Genomic DNA, 18,086 nt, shown 5'->3' on the forward strand with positions numbered 1-18,086 from the left:
CCCCCCCCCCCCCCCCCCCCCCCCCCCCCCCCCCCCCGGGGGGGGAGGTACAAACAGGATAGAGTTATCCCAATATGTCTAGTACAGGCTGTGTTTCAGTTCAGCACGAAAACCCCTGCTCATAGTGGTCTGCGTAGAAGGAGTGGTAAAGTTCCAGCATAGCTTTTTCCCATCCCACACAGCTCCTTGGGCTGCTTCCACCACAACACCTGCCTGCCACTGGGCTCACAAAGGAAACTCAGAAGTGTAAAGGTCACTTTCCAAATGAATACTGGAAAGAAATCTTTCACTTGGAGTGCTATCATCATTTTAGAGAGGCAAAAACTAAGCCTAGACAGATGAGGCAACTTTTCCAATACCAGGATTTAACCCAAAAACCCAGAGCTCCTTCCACCAGTATCTGGATTTGTTTGTATGTGCCATGAAGTCCTGGACTTGACAGACAGAATCACAGAGCAACTAACAGACATTTCCTCTTTCTCATAGTTAATTCAGCCCTAAATCACCCAGAAGAGAGATGAGTTTAAACATTTTTATCATGAAACACTAACAAACACTTCAGCCAATTCCACAATGAGAATTATGAAAAGAGACAGGAGCCGATAAAACTGATTAAAAGACTAAAAAAAAAGGCAAAGTAAAAAAAAGCAAGGCAAATACACAACAGACAATTCATTTAAATTCCCATCCTACATCTACTTTTGAAATTTCTCCAAATGAACTACATCAAGCTCTACACAGATAGTGTTATATCAATTTAATTACAGAATCACGTGGAAAATAACATTAAAAACCTTTCACTTCTCTTCCCAAGAGTGAAAGCAAACCACCATCCAACACATCTTACTTTTAGTAGTTTTCTCCTTTTGTTTGTTTAAAAAAAGCCTGGAATTCTCCTAACAGAAAAAGAAACTCACAAAATAACCCCATGTTTTGCTTTGGAATGAAAAGCAGTTCCATTATACAGAAATGTTTGGCTAGATGAATAGAAAGCTCTGCCCATTGCATAAAAAGGGTTGCAAAGAGCATCCTGTTTAACCTAGCTGGTTTCCTAAAGAACAGCCCATCAATACATCCTCTGAGTCATCTGCATATTTAGGATGGAATGTAAGTTACCCCTGTCTGAGCTTTATGGATCATTTTTTGAATTAGCTTAGAAATTCATTATGTCAGTTTTCTGCTTTCAGCTGAAGCATTCACTAAGTTCCTACTCTCTGCTATCACATACAGAGTTTACCATATCAATGTACAATTAGATACCTGCTGTGCCAGCCTTTGAGTGAGGAGAGGCTTTGAGATCCTTTTTGGTCCTGCTCTCACATTTGTATTTCAGAGTGAGGTTATCCAGTGCTGAATATTGGTGCTAAGAACAAAGTCCAAGCTGTGGAATTAAACATACTGATAAGACAGGTGCCAGAATGGCTAATTTCAGCATGGTGACATGGGAATGACAATAGGCATCTCTTTTCTGCTGCTGTGGGGTGTCACAGAAATAAAAACTCCTGTTGTATTGGAAGGTACCAGGACATGGTACATGGACAGTGCCTAAGGACACTGGATGGGCCCACACCCACTGTATTTCCTACACCTCCCCCAATGTTTGCTCCCCACACTGTCCAATACAGTGACCCTTTCCCACCTCTCCCAGCTTCTCCTCAGTGTCATTCCCCTGCTGCCCTCATCCACAACCGTTTCTCCCCTTCTTAAGGACATTTTCCATTTGCCTCTCTCTGATCAACATGTGAACCAGCCCCCTGCGCTGCAAGGCCAGCCAGCCTGCAAACACACTTTATTCCAGTTGGCCTCTGCTCAATACACACAACGTGACCAGTGCAGCAGCCACTGCCTTGCCCTGCCAGGGGGCCGTGTGTCCTTTAGCCTAGCACGGAGGAACTCCAGGGGAACACTGTGATCCAACGCTTGGAAAGGCAACACGTCCCACTTCAGTCCTCGTTCATGTGAGCCTTGAGCAGAAGAGAGGCTCCAACGCCAGCTGGGTACAACGGAGAAGTCAGGGGAAGCACAGGAGTGAGACAGTTTGGTATTTTATTTTGTCTGCAATATTTTCAATGCCTGGATTCTAACTGGCCCACCATCATTCACAAGATTTTTGTAGGATGTATAACCACACACAACAGAGAACAAACTATTTTAATAGTTTGTTGGAGATGCCACTCCAAGAAATGTCCTTAGCTCTTCATCCATGTAACAGGTGTCTTAAGAAACATATGCCAAAGGAATTAAAACCAAAACTGATGTCATCCTTTCATGCAGCAGTTGAATAAAACAATACAAATTAATATTATTGTTCATGTGCTGCTGGATGAACGATTTTTAAAGTTCACGACTAAGGCAGAACAAAAAAAATAGTCATTTACTTTGGCCGCACTTTAGAAGTGATGCAATAGTCATGACCCAGCTAAACCAAAAGCAGTAAGGCAGTTGAAGCAACCCCGGACAACACTTTCTATTGCATTTGCACACTTCGTGTAAGGGTGTCCTCCTTGAATCAAAAGCTGAAATGCTACTGTGAAAACAGGGAATCAACACTACAGGAAGGTAATGCAGAAGTATTGTTTGCAGCAGCAGTTTTGCAGGAAAGTAATTTGGGACATACGGATTAAGAATTCTGAGAGGAAAACCCTGCTAAGGATTTGAAAGAGAAGGTAGCCTGAAGAAGCGCTATGGGGTCTTGCCTCCAGATCTCAAAGAACAAGATATAAAGCAAAAAATTTTTATAAATACACTGGTATGATTGGTAAAAAAGAGTGTGATCGCTTACACCAGGCCTTTCCAAAAACAGAAGTGTAGTCCTGGTGGCCTGGGCAAAAAGGAGCCTCTCTGACAAAATACACATGAACGCAGAGTACCCTGCTTGCTGTTTATCCATTACTGCTAACTCTTGGGCAGAAACTCTGTGAGGACCTGTAGTGATGCTCTCCAGCACCCCTCTGCCAGGACATACCCCTGCACACAGCCAGCCCGTAGGGTTTATCTTACGATCCCATGCCCTACCAGGGAATTACAAGGATGAAACTGTGCCAGAGCTGGGCACTGGAGAAGAGATTAGGCTATCAAGCACATGGAGCAGGGAAACAATTAGGCAAAATAATAGTGAAATAACAGGGAGGGCAGGAGGGAAGGTATCTGCCTGTCCATCTTTCCAGGCACCGATGTGGGACATTTGAATCTTCAAACCAAAGTTCATTCCATTCCTGGCTGCTCTAACATGCCCCAGGATCCACAGCCACGCTTACACTGAGGCAGGACAGATACAAAGTCTAAGGCAATGAAAAGAGCACAGACAGGGGCTCTTCCTTTGAAGCAGGCCACTGAGAAGGATTTTCAGGTTTTGCAAAGACAGATAGGAATGCTTAGATCTAAACAGAGAGAGAGAGTGCAGCATAGGTCAAAGCTCCTTTAGAAGAGCATCTGGTAGAGATGCATGACCCTGTCCTTCAGAGAGCTCAGACTATTTAATTCAGTTCTAGATGTTCTTCTCTATCTGAAAATATAATGGGTTTTACAGCACAAGAAATCAGGCTGTGCTGCACAATAGTTCGACATACAAATGTGACATGGGAGAAGGACTGCAGGACAATATAGGACAGGAAACAAAGGACAGACATTGGATCCCAGTGGAGCAGCAGGGCACAGCTCAGGCATGCTGAAAGCAATTAATGCCATGGGAAACGGGCCAGCCTGCCCCGGCCAGCAGCCATCCTGCACAAGAGCTACAGGGCACCTGCACTGTAGCTTGACATGGTGCCAACCACAGGGCACCTCCAAACACAGAATGTCACTTCATATTTTGGGATACTGGATCAGAGAACAAAAAATACCACCTAGCAAATCCCCAGCAACTTCTCACAGTAGTGAGTCGTGATTTCTGTATCTTGCCTATGAAGTGATCAGATGCTTAATTCTCCTTAAGTTACAGTTCAGTAAGAAGTTAAGAAGGTTTTAAGCCTGTATTTAAAAATAAGCATGAATCTAGTCTTTTCATGAACATGCTTGATTTTTGTGAGCAAGAACCCAGGTGACAAAACAAGTCAAGTTGATCAGTTTCTTGCTAAGCTTTAGAGGATATTTCACACCATTCTAAGAGCTGCCCATGACTAGATGGTGCTTAGACACCATGTACAAACATGGTAAGGGATTTTAAACAGAATAATTCAAACAGAATGTAACAACTTTGCTAGTTTCTTTTATGTGTTAATTAGCTAAGCCATTTGAAGACCAGATAAATTTTTATTATGTTATGTCTCCATTCTGCTGATCTTTAGCATTTGGATCAGAAGAGATCTCGACTAACATTTTATATCTCTACACATAACTTTCCTTGAAGTCACTGCCCTCAAAATCACCATCCTATTTACATTTTTACTGAACAAAATTCAAAAGTAAACAGTGTGTCACTTCCAAAGTACTTAAGAATTAACACGTGGTCGGGCGCAAACCACATGTCTGGCATGAATTGTACTGCCTGAGGAGTTTCAGTAACATGCTATTTCAACAGAGCATAAGAAATCTGCAGTAGTCACTAGAAAGAAAAATTGCTAAGGAGAGAAAAATCTTTACTTCATGCAATCAGAATGATACTAGGACATTAACATGACCTTTCCTTTGGCTGGCAATAGCTGTACATAGCTTTTAAATACAGGAAAATTTACTGTATATAAACATTATGAAAGCTTGATTAAAAGCAGCTGCATAAAAAATCGATTTGAGAAGTACATAATATTTTATAACTTTTCATAATTCTGTTTTTTTCAATTTGGTGGTTTTAGAAATTTTATTATTTCTTAGAAAATTTCTATGTCATCTTTTGTTCTCTGTTTCTCTAGGGAGTTGTTAAGCAAAGCTGCTACAAATACAAAAAAGCCTAAGAGGCCCGGTGGGGTGAGTGGAAACCTGTGTGAAGGAGCATTTAAACATTCTAAGCTTTCCTTTGTTACCAAATAAAACATCTTAACTTGATAATGAATGAACACTCGTGTTGATTCAATACAGAAAACTGGCTTTTCAACTGATTCTTAAGATTCCCATAAGTGTTGGAAGTTCATTTTGCTCAATTTCCATACAGAGTTTCCATTTCTTCTGAGAAGAAATACATCCTGAAGAACTACAGCTAGTTGTAGGTTTTTTTGTCTTACACTAAGCAGTTACACATTTTGGTTCCGAAGCAGATTTTTCTTGATTTTATTAATTAATTCTTATTTTCTTAATTATTGCACATAACCTTGCAGGCTTAGGTTTAATTAGCTTCAAAGCAGACTAAGATAGACACTGGTACTAACCAAGGCCAAGAGAAACAACATTTCAGCTACCTCTTTATAATACTTACTATACAATGGTTTAATTGAACTCCCTAACAAATTTTGATTATTTTTTTTTATTTTGTCAACTGCTTCATCAGCCTTAAATTCAGGTGCAGAGATTCAATAGGGAAAGCACCTTTCAGAACCCACTCTCTGGTCTTGGCACAGGTGTAATGCATAGCACAGCAAGCTTTGCCATGTGAGGTGTATTTACTTGAATCAGTACCATCTGTGTTGCTCACAAGCAGTGGAGAGAAATGGATTCAGGCTGATTTAGTCACTTAGGGCCATGTGCTCTATCAGTTTGCCAGGAAAGCCCCACTGAGCCCATTTGATGCTCAAGTAGGAGACATAAACAAAGATACTAGAATACCTGTTTTGAAAGGTGCCTTTTGGTCCCACAAAACACAGCTTTTTCTTGAGGAAAATTTGTTTGCTACAGTCGCAGAAGAGGGATTTTCACTGATTCTTCCACTAGCGAGTGGAAAAGAATCTAATTCTTTTCACAGATGATCTCTGGGTGCAGTCAGGAACATAAGCCAAACCATGTGGGGACTGCTCGGCAAGTCTCCTTTAGGCCTTTAGTCGCCCTTCTGGAGCCCAAAGGATTCCCTCCATCAGCCCTGTTATCTGGTGAGCCTAGAAATCCCACACTCCGGTCAGTGCCATTTGGAGTGATAAGAGTTTTATTACTCAGAGTGTCTCTTCCAGGCTACGTTTTACAGAAGTGATGACAGAAGGAGAAGGAAGCGTTACATCCACCACAGCCTTAGAAGAGTATTTATCTGCCACTTGCAGATAAATAACATCTTGCCGATAAGTAGTACCTTGTCAGCTCCCTCCCCTTAAATGTACTGTACACTGGATATCCTTTTAGGGGGCAAAGATGGTGTCTCTCTAATAATCACCACTCAAAACAAGGGCATACAGCTGCTTCAGTTCTATGCAAGGGACCACTTTGTTGCTGCCTGTTTTGAGCTTCCCCTCCCCCCTCCCAAAGACATGTGCTCATAGCTCCTTTGTTCCAAGCGCGGGCAAAGCCAAATGTAACTCAGACTCTTTAGCAGTGTCTGATTGGCCGCTCACCCCGGGTCCGCCCCCAGTCCTCCCCTTTGCCCTTCTCCTAATAAAAGATGGTCGAGGGGAGGCAAACGCCCTCTCTCAGCTCAGCTCCTTTCCTGTGAACATCTGTGGTCGTCTGTCTCATTTGAAGGCTTCTAACTGCAGGGAATTGAGCGAGCGGGGAGCTATATTTCTCCCTCTTTGCTTCTGCTGATGGTATTTGCTCTGCAGCTGATTCAGGTACCGATTTTAGAGCTACTAAAGTGCTAGATCGCCCTTGCTACCTCTCAAGGCTGCTCGAGGCTTTCTAAGGCATTGAAATACAAGCGCTAGCCGGTAAAAAGCTGAAAAGATACCTTCCACACCACTTACCTGAGATACATAGAGCAGCTCCTGATACATATCAGCAACCCCCAGAATGTGGCCCTCTGATTTTCCAGCATGTTTTCTAAGAAGCTCCAGTGTTCACAAAAACACTAACAAGGACAGGTCAGTCCTTTTCCTTGCTAAAATTCACCTGCTGGAGCTGAACTGCTCATCTGTGTCTCCCAAATACTAGTATTGTTCTGCCAGAATCTTTCAACGTTCCTGCAGATCATGCAGTTTATTAAAGATCAGGCATCCCCTTTCATATGAGCAGTAACACCACCAACAAAGGGAGAGACAGACACTTCATATCACAGCAGGTCGTAAGTATTTTAATTAATTTCAATTACAGAAATTGACTGAAGCTGAGGCATGCAGACTACCAGTGCAGGTTTTGTCACGAAGATCCTGTCCCAAAAGTCATTGAAAGTCATGTCCCAAACTTGCGGGCACCATTGCCATTTTTGTGACATTCAGGTATTGCTGTGATTTTATTTCAGGCTTAAGTTGACAGAAGAGATTTTTACTGCCCTCTTTTGCTAATAAGAGTTTTCTAGCAGCAAATAGGTTCAGTGGTGTGAGACCCTGCTTGGTCTACCTTTAACACTGGACATAAATTACTTGCACAGATAGTTCTAAACAAAGACACATGGGCTTGGCATGACATCCGGTGGTGAAACAGCCTCTGTTTCCCCACAGGGCTTTTTGGCCCACATAACTGTTACCTGAACTTACCAAAAATGAAACTCAGCTGAACACTCCATTAGGTTTTACTTTACTCAGTGGAGCCAAATCCATTAAACAGAATAAATGTTCATCATCATCATCAATGGGGAAAAAAAAATTCTCAGTCCCATTTGTAACAGTCTGTAGCCTGTTGATTTTCAAAACAAACAGAATGAACATCTGGAATTCTTCCAGTGTGTCTTTTAAAAGAAATAAAAATCAGTGCTCCTTGAAATGAAAAATCTGAGTGGATGTACAGTTTGGGGTGAGAAGAACAAGGCAAGAAATGTGCATCAAAAGCAAGACAGTAAGAAAGGAACCCACAGACTCTTGCAAACATACTCCCTTGTTTGATCATTTAGAGGCGTACTAGCACACTTATCTTCATTCTGGTCCCTAGAGATTTTGTTCAGAGGTCTTTCCCTTCCAGATATTCTTACAGAAGATCACTGCTGTTTCAGAAGTGATTGAAACCCCACCTCCCCATCCCATCTGCCCCAAACCATCATTCCTAAGTAGAATATATGCATTGAACTTGTGTTTTCTGCCTCTTCAGCACTTATGACGCAAAAATCAAACTTTTCATTTTCATGAAAACTGCATCCGTTTTTTCCACAGTATTTTATGAAAAGTGAAAGCTGGCAGATGTTCCTTATGAACATATGGATCTCACTGATAAGGCTATCTCAAGCACTTAGTCTGTGCTATGGTATGCAGTCTGTGCCAGCTAAGGTGCATCCCACCCATGTTTGGGAGGCTCTAAGAACTCTTCCACTAAAACCAGCAACTTCGATATGTGCCAATGTTCAAAACTCCTGGTGTGACTCTACAATTTTTAATTAGCATATCCAACAAACTGCCTGCCCTCTGAAGTGCATTCAGTCCCTACAAAAAAAGACACTGAAGAGCAGGGACTTACTACACCAGGTTAAGCTGAACAACTGCAGCTGCTTTTCCACACCATTAAAAAAATTTTAAAAAAGCTTTTCAAGTGCTTTCATAGCACTCAAATCATTCTACAGATGATAGAAAAACATTTCCATAATTATTAATGGCCCCTAGATGACTCTCAGAATAAAAACTGCAGACCTGAAGCCTAACTCCTCATGAGGGCTTCTTTCCTTCAGTGCTGTACTGGACTGTGGGAGAGTGTCTGCCTCTGGAGGTAGCCCTGAACTGTCAGCTGGAATCAGGCCCCAAGCTTCTCCTGTGGGGATGGCCAAGTCCTTCACTCAACACAGCTAGGAAAGGTGCTGCTGTTTCTCTCTCGCTCACTGCACTTTGAGGTTGCTCAGAGCACAGGGAGGGAGCATTTGTGACTACCCTGGTGTTGAGAGCTCTTAGCTGAGAAGGGGTGGCACCATTGGTAGCCACAAGGCACACAGAGACCATTTCTGTATTTTAGCTCAAATGCCTTAGAAGCACACACCATTGCAGACTAAATGGCCTCAGCTTTCAGAGCAAAACAAGGTGACATCCAGTGGCTCCAAGCACTGAGACCCCGGAAATCACTTCTGGAATGCAGCTGTTACAGCTAAATATGAAGAGAAACTACAGGAAGGAAACAAGTGGCTTCTGTTCCAGAGAGCAGAGGCTTCTGAAGGACAGAACTGGTTCAACTTCCCTGCGTCTGAGACATCTCTGTGTGCAGAAAACACAGCTGTCCCTCCTGTAAGCAGCACTACCCAGCTTCCTCTAGCTGCAGTCTGAAAAAATCCGTATTTACCAACTACAGCAAAAGCTGAAGTCCTTGCAGCTCCACATACATGACTATTTTTACCTCTCCATCAGTAACACCAGGATACGCTCCTCAAGAAAATCATAAATTGTCTTACATGCTCTAGAAAGCAAAACCAGAGATCTGCTAACTGATCAGTCATTTCATTTACCATGGTTCCATTTACAATGGCATTATAGTGACTCCACATTAATAACTTTGGAAGATCATATGTTCTCCTGTACATTATATTTTTTCCAACATTGTGCAAGTCAAATGGAATAGCTCTATGAATTCAGTCTTAAGGATTAAAAAAAAAACCAAAAAAACCCCAAACAAACCAAAAACCCAAATGTAGGTCAGTACTTCCGTAACAGTACAACCTTGGGCCACAAGTCACAAGTCTGTTAACCAACAGAGTCAACTTCTGATCCCTGGCATGACACACCATATTTGGTAACTGATCTGCCCCCACTAACCGGCTTTGGATCTACTTCAACTACACAGCTGCCTACTTTATGTCGTTCCAGATGTTCTACAGACACCTGTAGGATTTCTTCATAGCAGAATAACCAAATTCCAGGAAAGGATTTGGAATCTCTAATTTTTTTATTTGCTCATAGGAGTATAAATAGAGGCACAGACCAACACTGTGCAGGGAACATTGCATATTTAACTACTGACTTCCACTACCACTGGCTTACAGAGTGCTCCTGTGCCAGACTGAGAAAAGCCCTTCTTCCTGCTTTGATCCAGGTGCAGATGCAGGGAAATGGAGCACTCCAGATGACAGAGTAGCATTACGTATTCCCAACTTTACATGATCATGAGCTTTGAGTCATTCACATTTCAAAATCAGACTTCACTTGTTGCAGACTTCTAAGGACTTAACTTCATATGCTACAGCTTTTAAAGGCCCAGCATAAACTAAGACAAGACTAAGGCTCAGCACCAAGACCAAAACTGTTTCCTTATGTTGTTTTCTCTTACTTGAATTGCATGACTAGGACTAAACCTAATTTAGCATTTCCTGTCCTTTGTTAACTGAATGAGAGGCTCTAAGCTAAAAATCAGAAAGGCTTTTCCATGCTTCAAAACAGTAAATCTAATTAAATTCAAGTTTCATACCAATACATTACAGCATATTTTATGTAGATAGAGCAAAAAGATTTAAAAGGTAACTGAATTACCTAAAAGCTTTTTTCTTACCAAATAATTCTTATATTAAGACAGTTTACACACACAAGATACTTCAAACAATTATTTTTAACAAAGCATTATATGTAGCTCATGAGGTTCATCCTTGGGGGAAAAAATGTATTTTAGGAAATACTGATGTGACACTATTTTTCTTAGCTTCTCTGTTGAGCAGATACATCCCACCCTAAAAAGGCCGTGACTGAGCTCAGTTCCAAGTAGAACAGGAAAATGTTACACTTCTGAGATGGATGGTCACAAGTTAGAGCAAACTGCTATAAAAAGCTAATGCTCAGTGACAGTCTCTGCAACTACCCCTCAAAAATAACAGCAACCTACAGCAGCAATGACACTGTGAGGAGACACTTGAGCAGGCTCTGGCACAAGGAGTTGCAGGTAGAGCCCTAGGTCCATGCTTAGGCTCCTGAACCACCCATGTTTCTGATATGGGGTACACTGTGCACAGGGCATGGTCACAGACCCCTGTGCACACACCAGCCCTACAGCAAGCTCAGCCATTCCTTCCCTTCTTCTCACACAGCCAAAGCCCATTCTTCACTCCATCAGGGCTCCCCAAGGCTTCTCCTCAATCCACCCTTCCCTTAGCAGTTACTCACTGTGACAAAGACCTTAACTTCTTGTCCATCTGAAACCTTCACATTCTTGGCTCATCAGGAACTCTGCCTCGCAGCCAAACTTCTGCCTCCGAGCCTCAGCAACACACCTAGTCATTCCAGCTGGGGTACAGCTCTGGCCATCCCCCACAAGCCTCCTACGCTTCGTGCCCCAGCTGGATGAGGTTTGCTGTAATATCACTTCATCATGCTCATGATCACTTCCAGGTGATGGTTCCCTGCCAGCCCCGCCCAGCAACCAGGTGCACCTGACCCTCTTTAACTCTTCTCACGAAAACACACATGCTGCAAATTACCTATTACCTACCACCTGAGAACTGAAGTTGTTAAAGTCTGAAGTTTATGTGAAGACAAAGTAGACATTTAAGGGAGAAATACAGAGAATGTCAGCCAGTTACAGTGACCATATAGAAATGAGAGAGGGAAGATAAATGCTTCCAAGTTCTTTGAGTCTCAACTGAACATTGTTAAATATATACCTCCTTTTCCCTAGACACACAGCTTCCTCGATTTACATACAAAACTGGATAGGAACAAAACCTCTTATTAAAAGAAAAAAGGAGCAAGCAAAAGTAAATTGAGTAAGACAGCACAGACCAGAGGTGAGGGCAGCAATAGCAGAACTGCTGGGGTCGACAGTCGCCGGGCTTACCTCACTGCCAAGGGTCCAGGACACCAGGCTGCGCTGTGGGGACCTCGGTCCTAAGGGGGAAGCACGGTCCATCAGGCCCATCAAGCCTTGTCTCAGCACCCCTACGAGCCCCCTCGGGCCACAAGGCTAGCCGGTGCCACGGCGGCGGCTTCCTCCGCAGCCCCAGAGCGGCCCTCCTGCCACCTGCTCCCCGATAAACTCACCCTCACCCCCAGAGGGCCGTCACTGAGGGGCAGGGACGGCACAAACCCGCCCCGGTGCCGCCGGTTACGGGCCCGCTCCCTCCCGCTGCCGCTTCCACCCCTCAGGGGCTCCACAGCTCCGGCTGATGGGCCTCGCTTCAGGCCCCGCTCCCCGAGCTCGGGCCCGCGTGCGTGGAAACACAGACACACACCCGTCCTTGCTTTGTAAAATTTTATTAGCAAATCAGAATAACAAATATCTCTGCTATTTTTGACAGTCTGTACTATTTCCAGGCACCAAAAAAAAAAAAAAAAAAAAAATTTGAAAAAACCCAAGAGTGTTTCTCTTAATAAAAATATAGGTGGATTAAAAAACATCACCACTAAAATAAAAATAGCCAAATAGCCATACTTTAATAAAAATACTTGTGGGTTTTTGTGGTTTTTTTGTTGTGTTTTTTCTTTTTTTCCCCCCAGAATATCACTTTATTTCTCTCCAGGTTCCCTACTGCAAAACACAGAATAATACACAGAAAATTGATTTTTCTCTTCCAGCAAAGCAAATTCTGTAACACATATTCTTTTAATGTTCCGTTTCCTTCCATGCCTTTCGGGGTTTTTTTGCCCCTTACTGAAAGGAACCTGTAGGTTGTTGTTCCAAACCCACCAATGGTGAAGTATTAGACCAACCCCTGCCCGGAGCAGGTGTCCTCCTGCCAGTGCTGGAAGCAGCACAATCATGCTGTGCCTCCCTGAGTGGGCTGAGCTTTCACCTCATAGAACAGACAGGGCGATCAACACAGAGACCACCACAGCTGGGAAAACACTGTAAAACTTCCTAACGAATCACAAACATTAGTCTGGAGAACAAGAGATTCTACACTCCCAGCGTGCTCCTACCTGGAATAGTTTGGCTGGACAAGAGTGCTGCATGTTGTGGTTTCTGTGCAATGAAATTGCTCAGGAGCCATGTGGAGTGACTGAGCGCCAGAGAGAAAGGCCTGGCCTTAGCTCACCTGGGCACAAAGATGACTGAAGACCGAACACCATGAACTGTCTATAATGTCTTTGTTAAAACACCACCTTACATCTTTATAAAGGTAGAATTAATAAGCCAGGGCTTTATACAGCCTTGCACTCCTCTGTCTGCCTTTCTGCTGTGTCCCCTCTTTCTCAATAGTTGCTAGGATTTTACATGAGAATGACCCCATCTCCTTGAAAGCACAATCCTGATCCCATAACACCTATTTTAACCAGGCCTTAATTTTCAGAAGTATAATTTACATACACATCCCACAATCTCAAATTTGGAAACTAAAGGTGTTTATTTAAAGTCCAGAAATTCAGATAAATACCACTGGCTTGGAGTCTCTTTGGTTTTCCATTTCTTTGGGAAAGCAGAAAGTAAAATTTGGTAGGTAAGCTGGGTGGCTTTTTATCCAAATATATCTTTTTAGTGTTCTGTTTATGAAAGATTCCCTCTGGATACTGTCATGGTTTAACTCAAACTGGCAACTAGGTCCCACACAGCCCCTTGCTCACCTTCCCCTGGCCCTGGTGGGGAGGAGAATTGGAAATCAAACCTCAAGAGTTACTTTGAGATATGAACAGTTTTGTAATTGAACAAAAAATATTGAAAAGCAAAATATTATAATAATAATTAATAATAATGGAATGGAAAAGAGAGGAATAAAACCCAGGAAAGACAAGTGATGCACAATGCAAATAACTAATCACCCACTGATGAATGCCCAGCCCATCCCTGAGCAGTGATCTGTGGCTCCCAGCCAACTCACCCCAGTTTACATACCAAGCATGACATTCCATGAACTGGAATATCCCTTTGACAATTTTGGGTCAGCTGTCCCTGGCTATGGTCCCTCCCAGCTTTTTGTGCACCTCCTCACCCGCAGAGCATGGGAAACAGAAAAGTCCTGACTTAGGGTAACACTACTTAGCAACAGCTTAAAACATCAGGATATTATCAACAACATTATTCTCATACTGAATCTAAACCACAGCACTGTACCAGCTACTAAGGAGAAAATTAACTCTATTCCAGCTGAAATCAGGATACACTGAAACCTCAGGTTTCCCTGTTACTGCTCCCTCTTAATACATACATTACTACCACACTTTTTGAGCATTCTGTCTCAAGAATTAAACAGAAAGTTCAGAAATATGCCTTTTAATTGAATATGAAGAGAAGCCCATGCCCTGCACCTTATCCCTTGACCAGGCACGTCACAGGCCTTGGCAGCACAAGATATGAAATAAAAAGAAATTAAATAAATAGTATAAAAATGCAGTGCCAAATTTGCAGAGACATTCACTCTCCAGGTTCCACAATTCATATATCCACATTCTCTTTCCTTTCCTGCAACTTTCCCAGTCCAGGCTCACCTTCACGTCCCTCTCATTCTCATTCCCCTCCACTGCTTTTTTCCTCCCACCCCCTCCTTCATTTTGTTTCTTCCATCAAAGCCTACTTTCTGTCTCTCTCCTACAAAGCTTCTCCTACATGTCCTTCTTTTCACAGAAATAATTTCTTATCAACTGCATTTTAGTCTCTAACTAAGCAAGGATACAAAATTACAAATAAACATAGCATATTTTTATTTCTTAGAAACTGGAAGCCATCAAAATTAAGCTGATACTAGTTTTCAACACCAGTTCACACCTTCTGGTCTAAAACCTCAGCCTAGAGGTGACAAGTGTAAAGCCAAACAAAACCAGTTTCCTCATCCATCTATAGTTGTTTCTAATAACTTGCTTTCTGATTTTTAATTTATTAAATGGCAAAATAAATAGGAACTTCTAACAGCAAATACATTCAATGAAAAAATACCCTAGTCTGTGCACATTTTTTGGTACCAATTGAACAATACTGGCTTAGAAACTAATATAGTTAAAATGATGCAACTTCCCTGTGCAAAGATGTTACATCAATATCAAAGTGCTTATTTCCTCAATTTTGGATACAACCCCCTGAATAAAATACAGGTGTCTGCAGTCTGGGTTACATGTAAACAGCACCTATACAAATAGGTGTTAATGAGTCTCCAATTTGCTGACAATAAATAATATTGACAACAATAACAAAGTCTAATAAAGACTATTTCTTCACATGCCTTAAGTTTTTAAATGCCCCTTTTTCTGGTGAGGCATCCTGTTATCATCCTGTGAAAATGTTGTATTTGGGTGCATGTAAATCACTACAGAATTTTTTTCTCTTTTTCATCCAAAAATTGCCTTTGCCTACCTCAGTGCCACAGTCAGTTGTACTCACACTGGCAATGGGAGTTGTGATAGTCCTCAGCCAGACACAATGGCCAGAGCACAGTTCTTGTTGCATTTCAGAACTGTTTACTGCCAGGTTCACAAAATCAAGGTTATGATATGTAATGGCATTGTGATTTTTTTTTTTCAGTGACAGCAATAACAGAGTACTGCACACAGCTAACAAAACCTGACAGATATCTGCCATCAAATATTTAAGCTATTAACAAATATAAAAATTGCATTAAAAAAATTCCTTGAAACTCACCAGCAATTCCCCTGACTGAAATAATAATGCACACAGTCTTAACCACTGTGCGGAATGTGAATTATTCTGCAGCAAAAGAATATCAGTAGAAACCCTACACCCTGAGTGCAGTTGACATCACAAATAGATTGAAGTATCACTGAAACACTCAACATATAAAAGCACTCCAGCTGGTGCTTGTGCTGTAGCCTTTCCCTGGGAATCTCAATTCCCAATTTTCTAAAATGCTCAGTAGGCATTTAAGACTGTCATCCAGCTGTTGGTGTAGCTTGAGAAGCAAGAAGCATCATACCAAGGACTGAGACAAGAAGTCTGAGTCTGCTGCCAGGGCTGCTTGTTTCAGCAAGGATGAAAGTTTCCTGTCTCCTGCCCATGGAATTTTCATCCCATTATGATATGCTGCTTCTCCTCTGAAGAGGGGCTTTTCTTTGTGAAAGATCCTCACTGTCACTTTCACAGTTTCTCTGAAATAGAAAGGCCACAGTCTCTGTTATGTAAATGAGATACCATGCTCTTAAACATGCTGTTCTAATATTATCAGTATCATCTGTTGAGAAGAGCAGAGCTAATAGAGCCCTCCCAGTTTCACTCCAGAAGGCCACAGGCAGTACCAGGGTCCCCCACCCTCCATCACAGAGCTGGGCACAAGAGCAGTGAACTCCCCTCTGCCTGCTTGGATCTCAGTCACACCCCATGGTCACTGCCATGGGATCCAAATGTCATCTGCAGGCTCCTTGCTGCTCCTTTACAATGCTACAGGCTCCTTGCTGCTCCACATTACAATAAATGTGGTTAGCCCCTAGAAGGTCTGTCAAGTCACTGGCTCTCCCTGCACAAGATTCTTGTCACAGTAATAGACACAAATGCAGCACTAAAGACACAAATGATGCCATGGTCCTATCTGGTTTCCCACTCCAAGCCACTGCTGTCTGTTGGGCTGTGCATCCATGTAAGGACAGCAAAAATGACTGCACAGTAAAAATGCTTCTTTTCCCCGTGTAAGGAATGTACCTACCGAACTCTCATCTTGTATTAGCACCTTTTTCACCAGCGAACGCGATAAGTGGTTGCACAACGAGACGATACGGTATGAAAGCTGTGGAGAGAGGGAAGAAAAACAATCTGATCACACATACCCAATGCAGACATATCCAAACACATTTCATTAATTTACTGCCTATTACAATTTTACATTCAAGCTCTATCTTGCCCTCTGATCCCATCAGGCTTGGGAAGCCAGATGTGAGAAGGATTAAAGGCTTGTCATACCTTCCATCGCCTTCTAGCGTATTGCCTTTTGAAGTTTTCCATGTTAACAACAGATGATTTCCGAACCAAAGCCTGTTGCTTGTCCATGGGCTGGAAGATAAAAGAGCAATTTTATTGTTCAGCTCCCTTTGGTACATAAAATATGCAAGATACCTGATGTGCACTGGAGCTGGCTGAAAGAATGCTGGGGAAGCTGTGGATTCATACAGGTAAAAGCAGAAGAAAAAGAATTAAATCTAGCCTGCTCTGGGCCTAGACAGGATCCTTTTGATCTCAAATAAAACCCTAGAACTAGAGGGTGCTAAGGCTATGCTTTCACGCTGTAAAGTGGCTAATGTGCTTCTCAGTGCACACCTGCCCCATCTCCCATTTCTCTGGATGACATCACTGTAATAAAATGGGACAAAGTTAGCTGTCATATAGTATTAGTGACAAGGATACATGCTATCTGAAAAACCTCCAGCTTTGTCCTTTAACCACAGCCAGAGTATGAGAGCACAAGGCATTGACACCCTGGCAATAAAATAATTGCAATATACAACTACGGAAAAATAGGAACAAAAAACAATATAGGTCAGAATTCAGACATGTGCCTAGCATTTTGGATGTCAACCTAGTGTTAAGGAACACATGTGCCACAAATCCTGACACAGTCTTTCTGAAAATGAAGCACATTTCAATTCCAAAAGCACATCAAAATTTGAATAAACCATATAACCAAATCTTGTCAGATTAAGAGAAAAAATGGTTCAAAACCAGATCAGGCAACAGTGAAAAGAGAAAGGCCAGGAATCAGCCCTTCAAAGATTATGGAGTGACAACCATTCCAGCCGCTCTGATCTGCATATGTAGGAGGTGGATAACACAGAAATACTTGTACTGAACTGGACTGGAATGCACCCAAGCCATGCACCTGAAGCAGCAAGACTACCGAAGGAGAATGGAAAACACATCAGTGAAGGTTTAAACATCTTTTTCAGCAGAAGAATTTAAAATGTTTGAGACAACAAATTCACTTTTCTCATCAAATGCTGTAGGTTTAGCACTTTTGCAGGTATCTCAGCAGTAGTTCAAGGAGCCAAGCTATCAGCTGGGCCTCCTTCTCATTTAAATGTACACACCATTTGCATTCAACAGAACTGGGACCGTTAAGCATTAAATATAATTTCCTCATGCTGCAAACAGCCAGCATGGTGCAACAGGCAAGCAGAAATCAATTTGAAGTGGAAAAAATGTCACTGGCTAAATGTCAGCTGTACAATCACTATGAAAAATTTCCCAGTGCCCATTCAGCAGCAGAACCATCACCAACTCTAAATAACTCACTTTACTGCAGACTGCTAATAACCACCTCTCCATTTTAAGTACCCTGCAATCCATTGACCTGGCCATTCTCTCAATCATCAGGATCT

At 42.3% G+C, this 18,086-nt stretch overlaps 2 protein-coding genes across 4 annotated transcripts in view; both read right to left on the minus strand.

Annotated features, from left to right (window-relative positions):
• Positions 1 to 11,694, minus strand: part of HERC1 (HECT and RLD domain containing E3 ubiquitin protein ligase family member 1) — a 102,454-nt gene extending 90,760 nt beyond the window's left edge. The window contains exon 1 of one of the 2 annotated variants that reach the window (XM_042039509.1): positions 11,677 to 11,694. The gene's annotated coding sequence lies outside the window, so the exon portion shown is untranslated. Of the gene's footprint in view, positions 1 to 1,260; positions 1,328 to 11,676 lie in introns of those variants that run through there. The other variant, XM_042039508.1, reaches the window with a different exon arrangement.
• DAPK2 (death associated protein kinase 2) overlaps positions 7,061 to 18,086 on the minus strand; it is a 54,720-nt gene continuing 43,694 nt past the window's right edge. Inside the window, exons 9-12 of one of the 2 annotated variants that reach the window (XM_042039533.1) lie at positions 16,675 to 16,764; positions 16,421 to 16,501; positions 11,677 to 11,726; positions 7,061 to 7,623 (exon numbers count right to left, since the gene is read on the minus strand). In XM_042039533.1, coding sequence (XP_041895467.1) covers positions 7,497 to 7,623; positions 11,677 to 11,726; positions 16,421 to 16,501; positions 16,675 to 16,764 — 348 coding nt within the window. In that variant the 3' untranslated portion in view covers positions 7,061 to 7,496. Of the gene's footprint in view, positions 7,624 to 11,676; positions 11,727 to 12,076; positions 15,870 to 16,420; positions 16,502 to 16,674; positions 16,765 to 18,086 lie in introns of those variants that run through there. The other variant, XM_042039534.1, reaches the window with a different exon arrangement.

The sequence above is a fragment of the Corvus kubaryi genome, unplaced genomic scaffold, assembly GCF_017639235.1.
Source record: "Corvus kubaryi isolate FWS band 111438036 unplaced genomic scaffold, C.kubaryi_AGA036_p1.0 37394, whole genome shotgun sequence".
In the NCBI taxonomy this organism is placed as follows: Eukaryota; Metazoa; Chordata; class Aves; order Passeriformes; family Corvidae; genus Corvus; species Corvus kubaryi.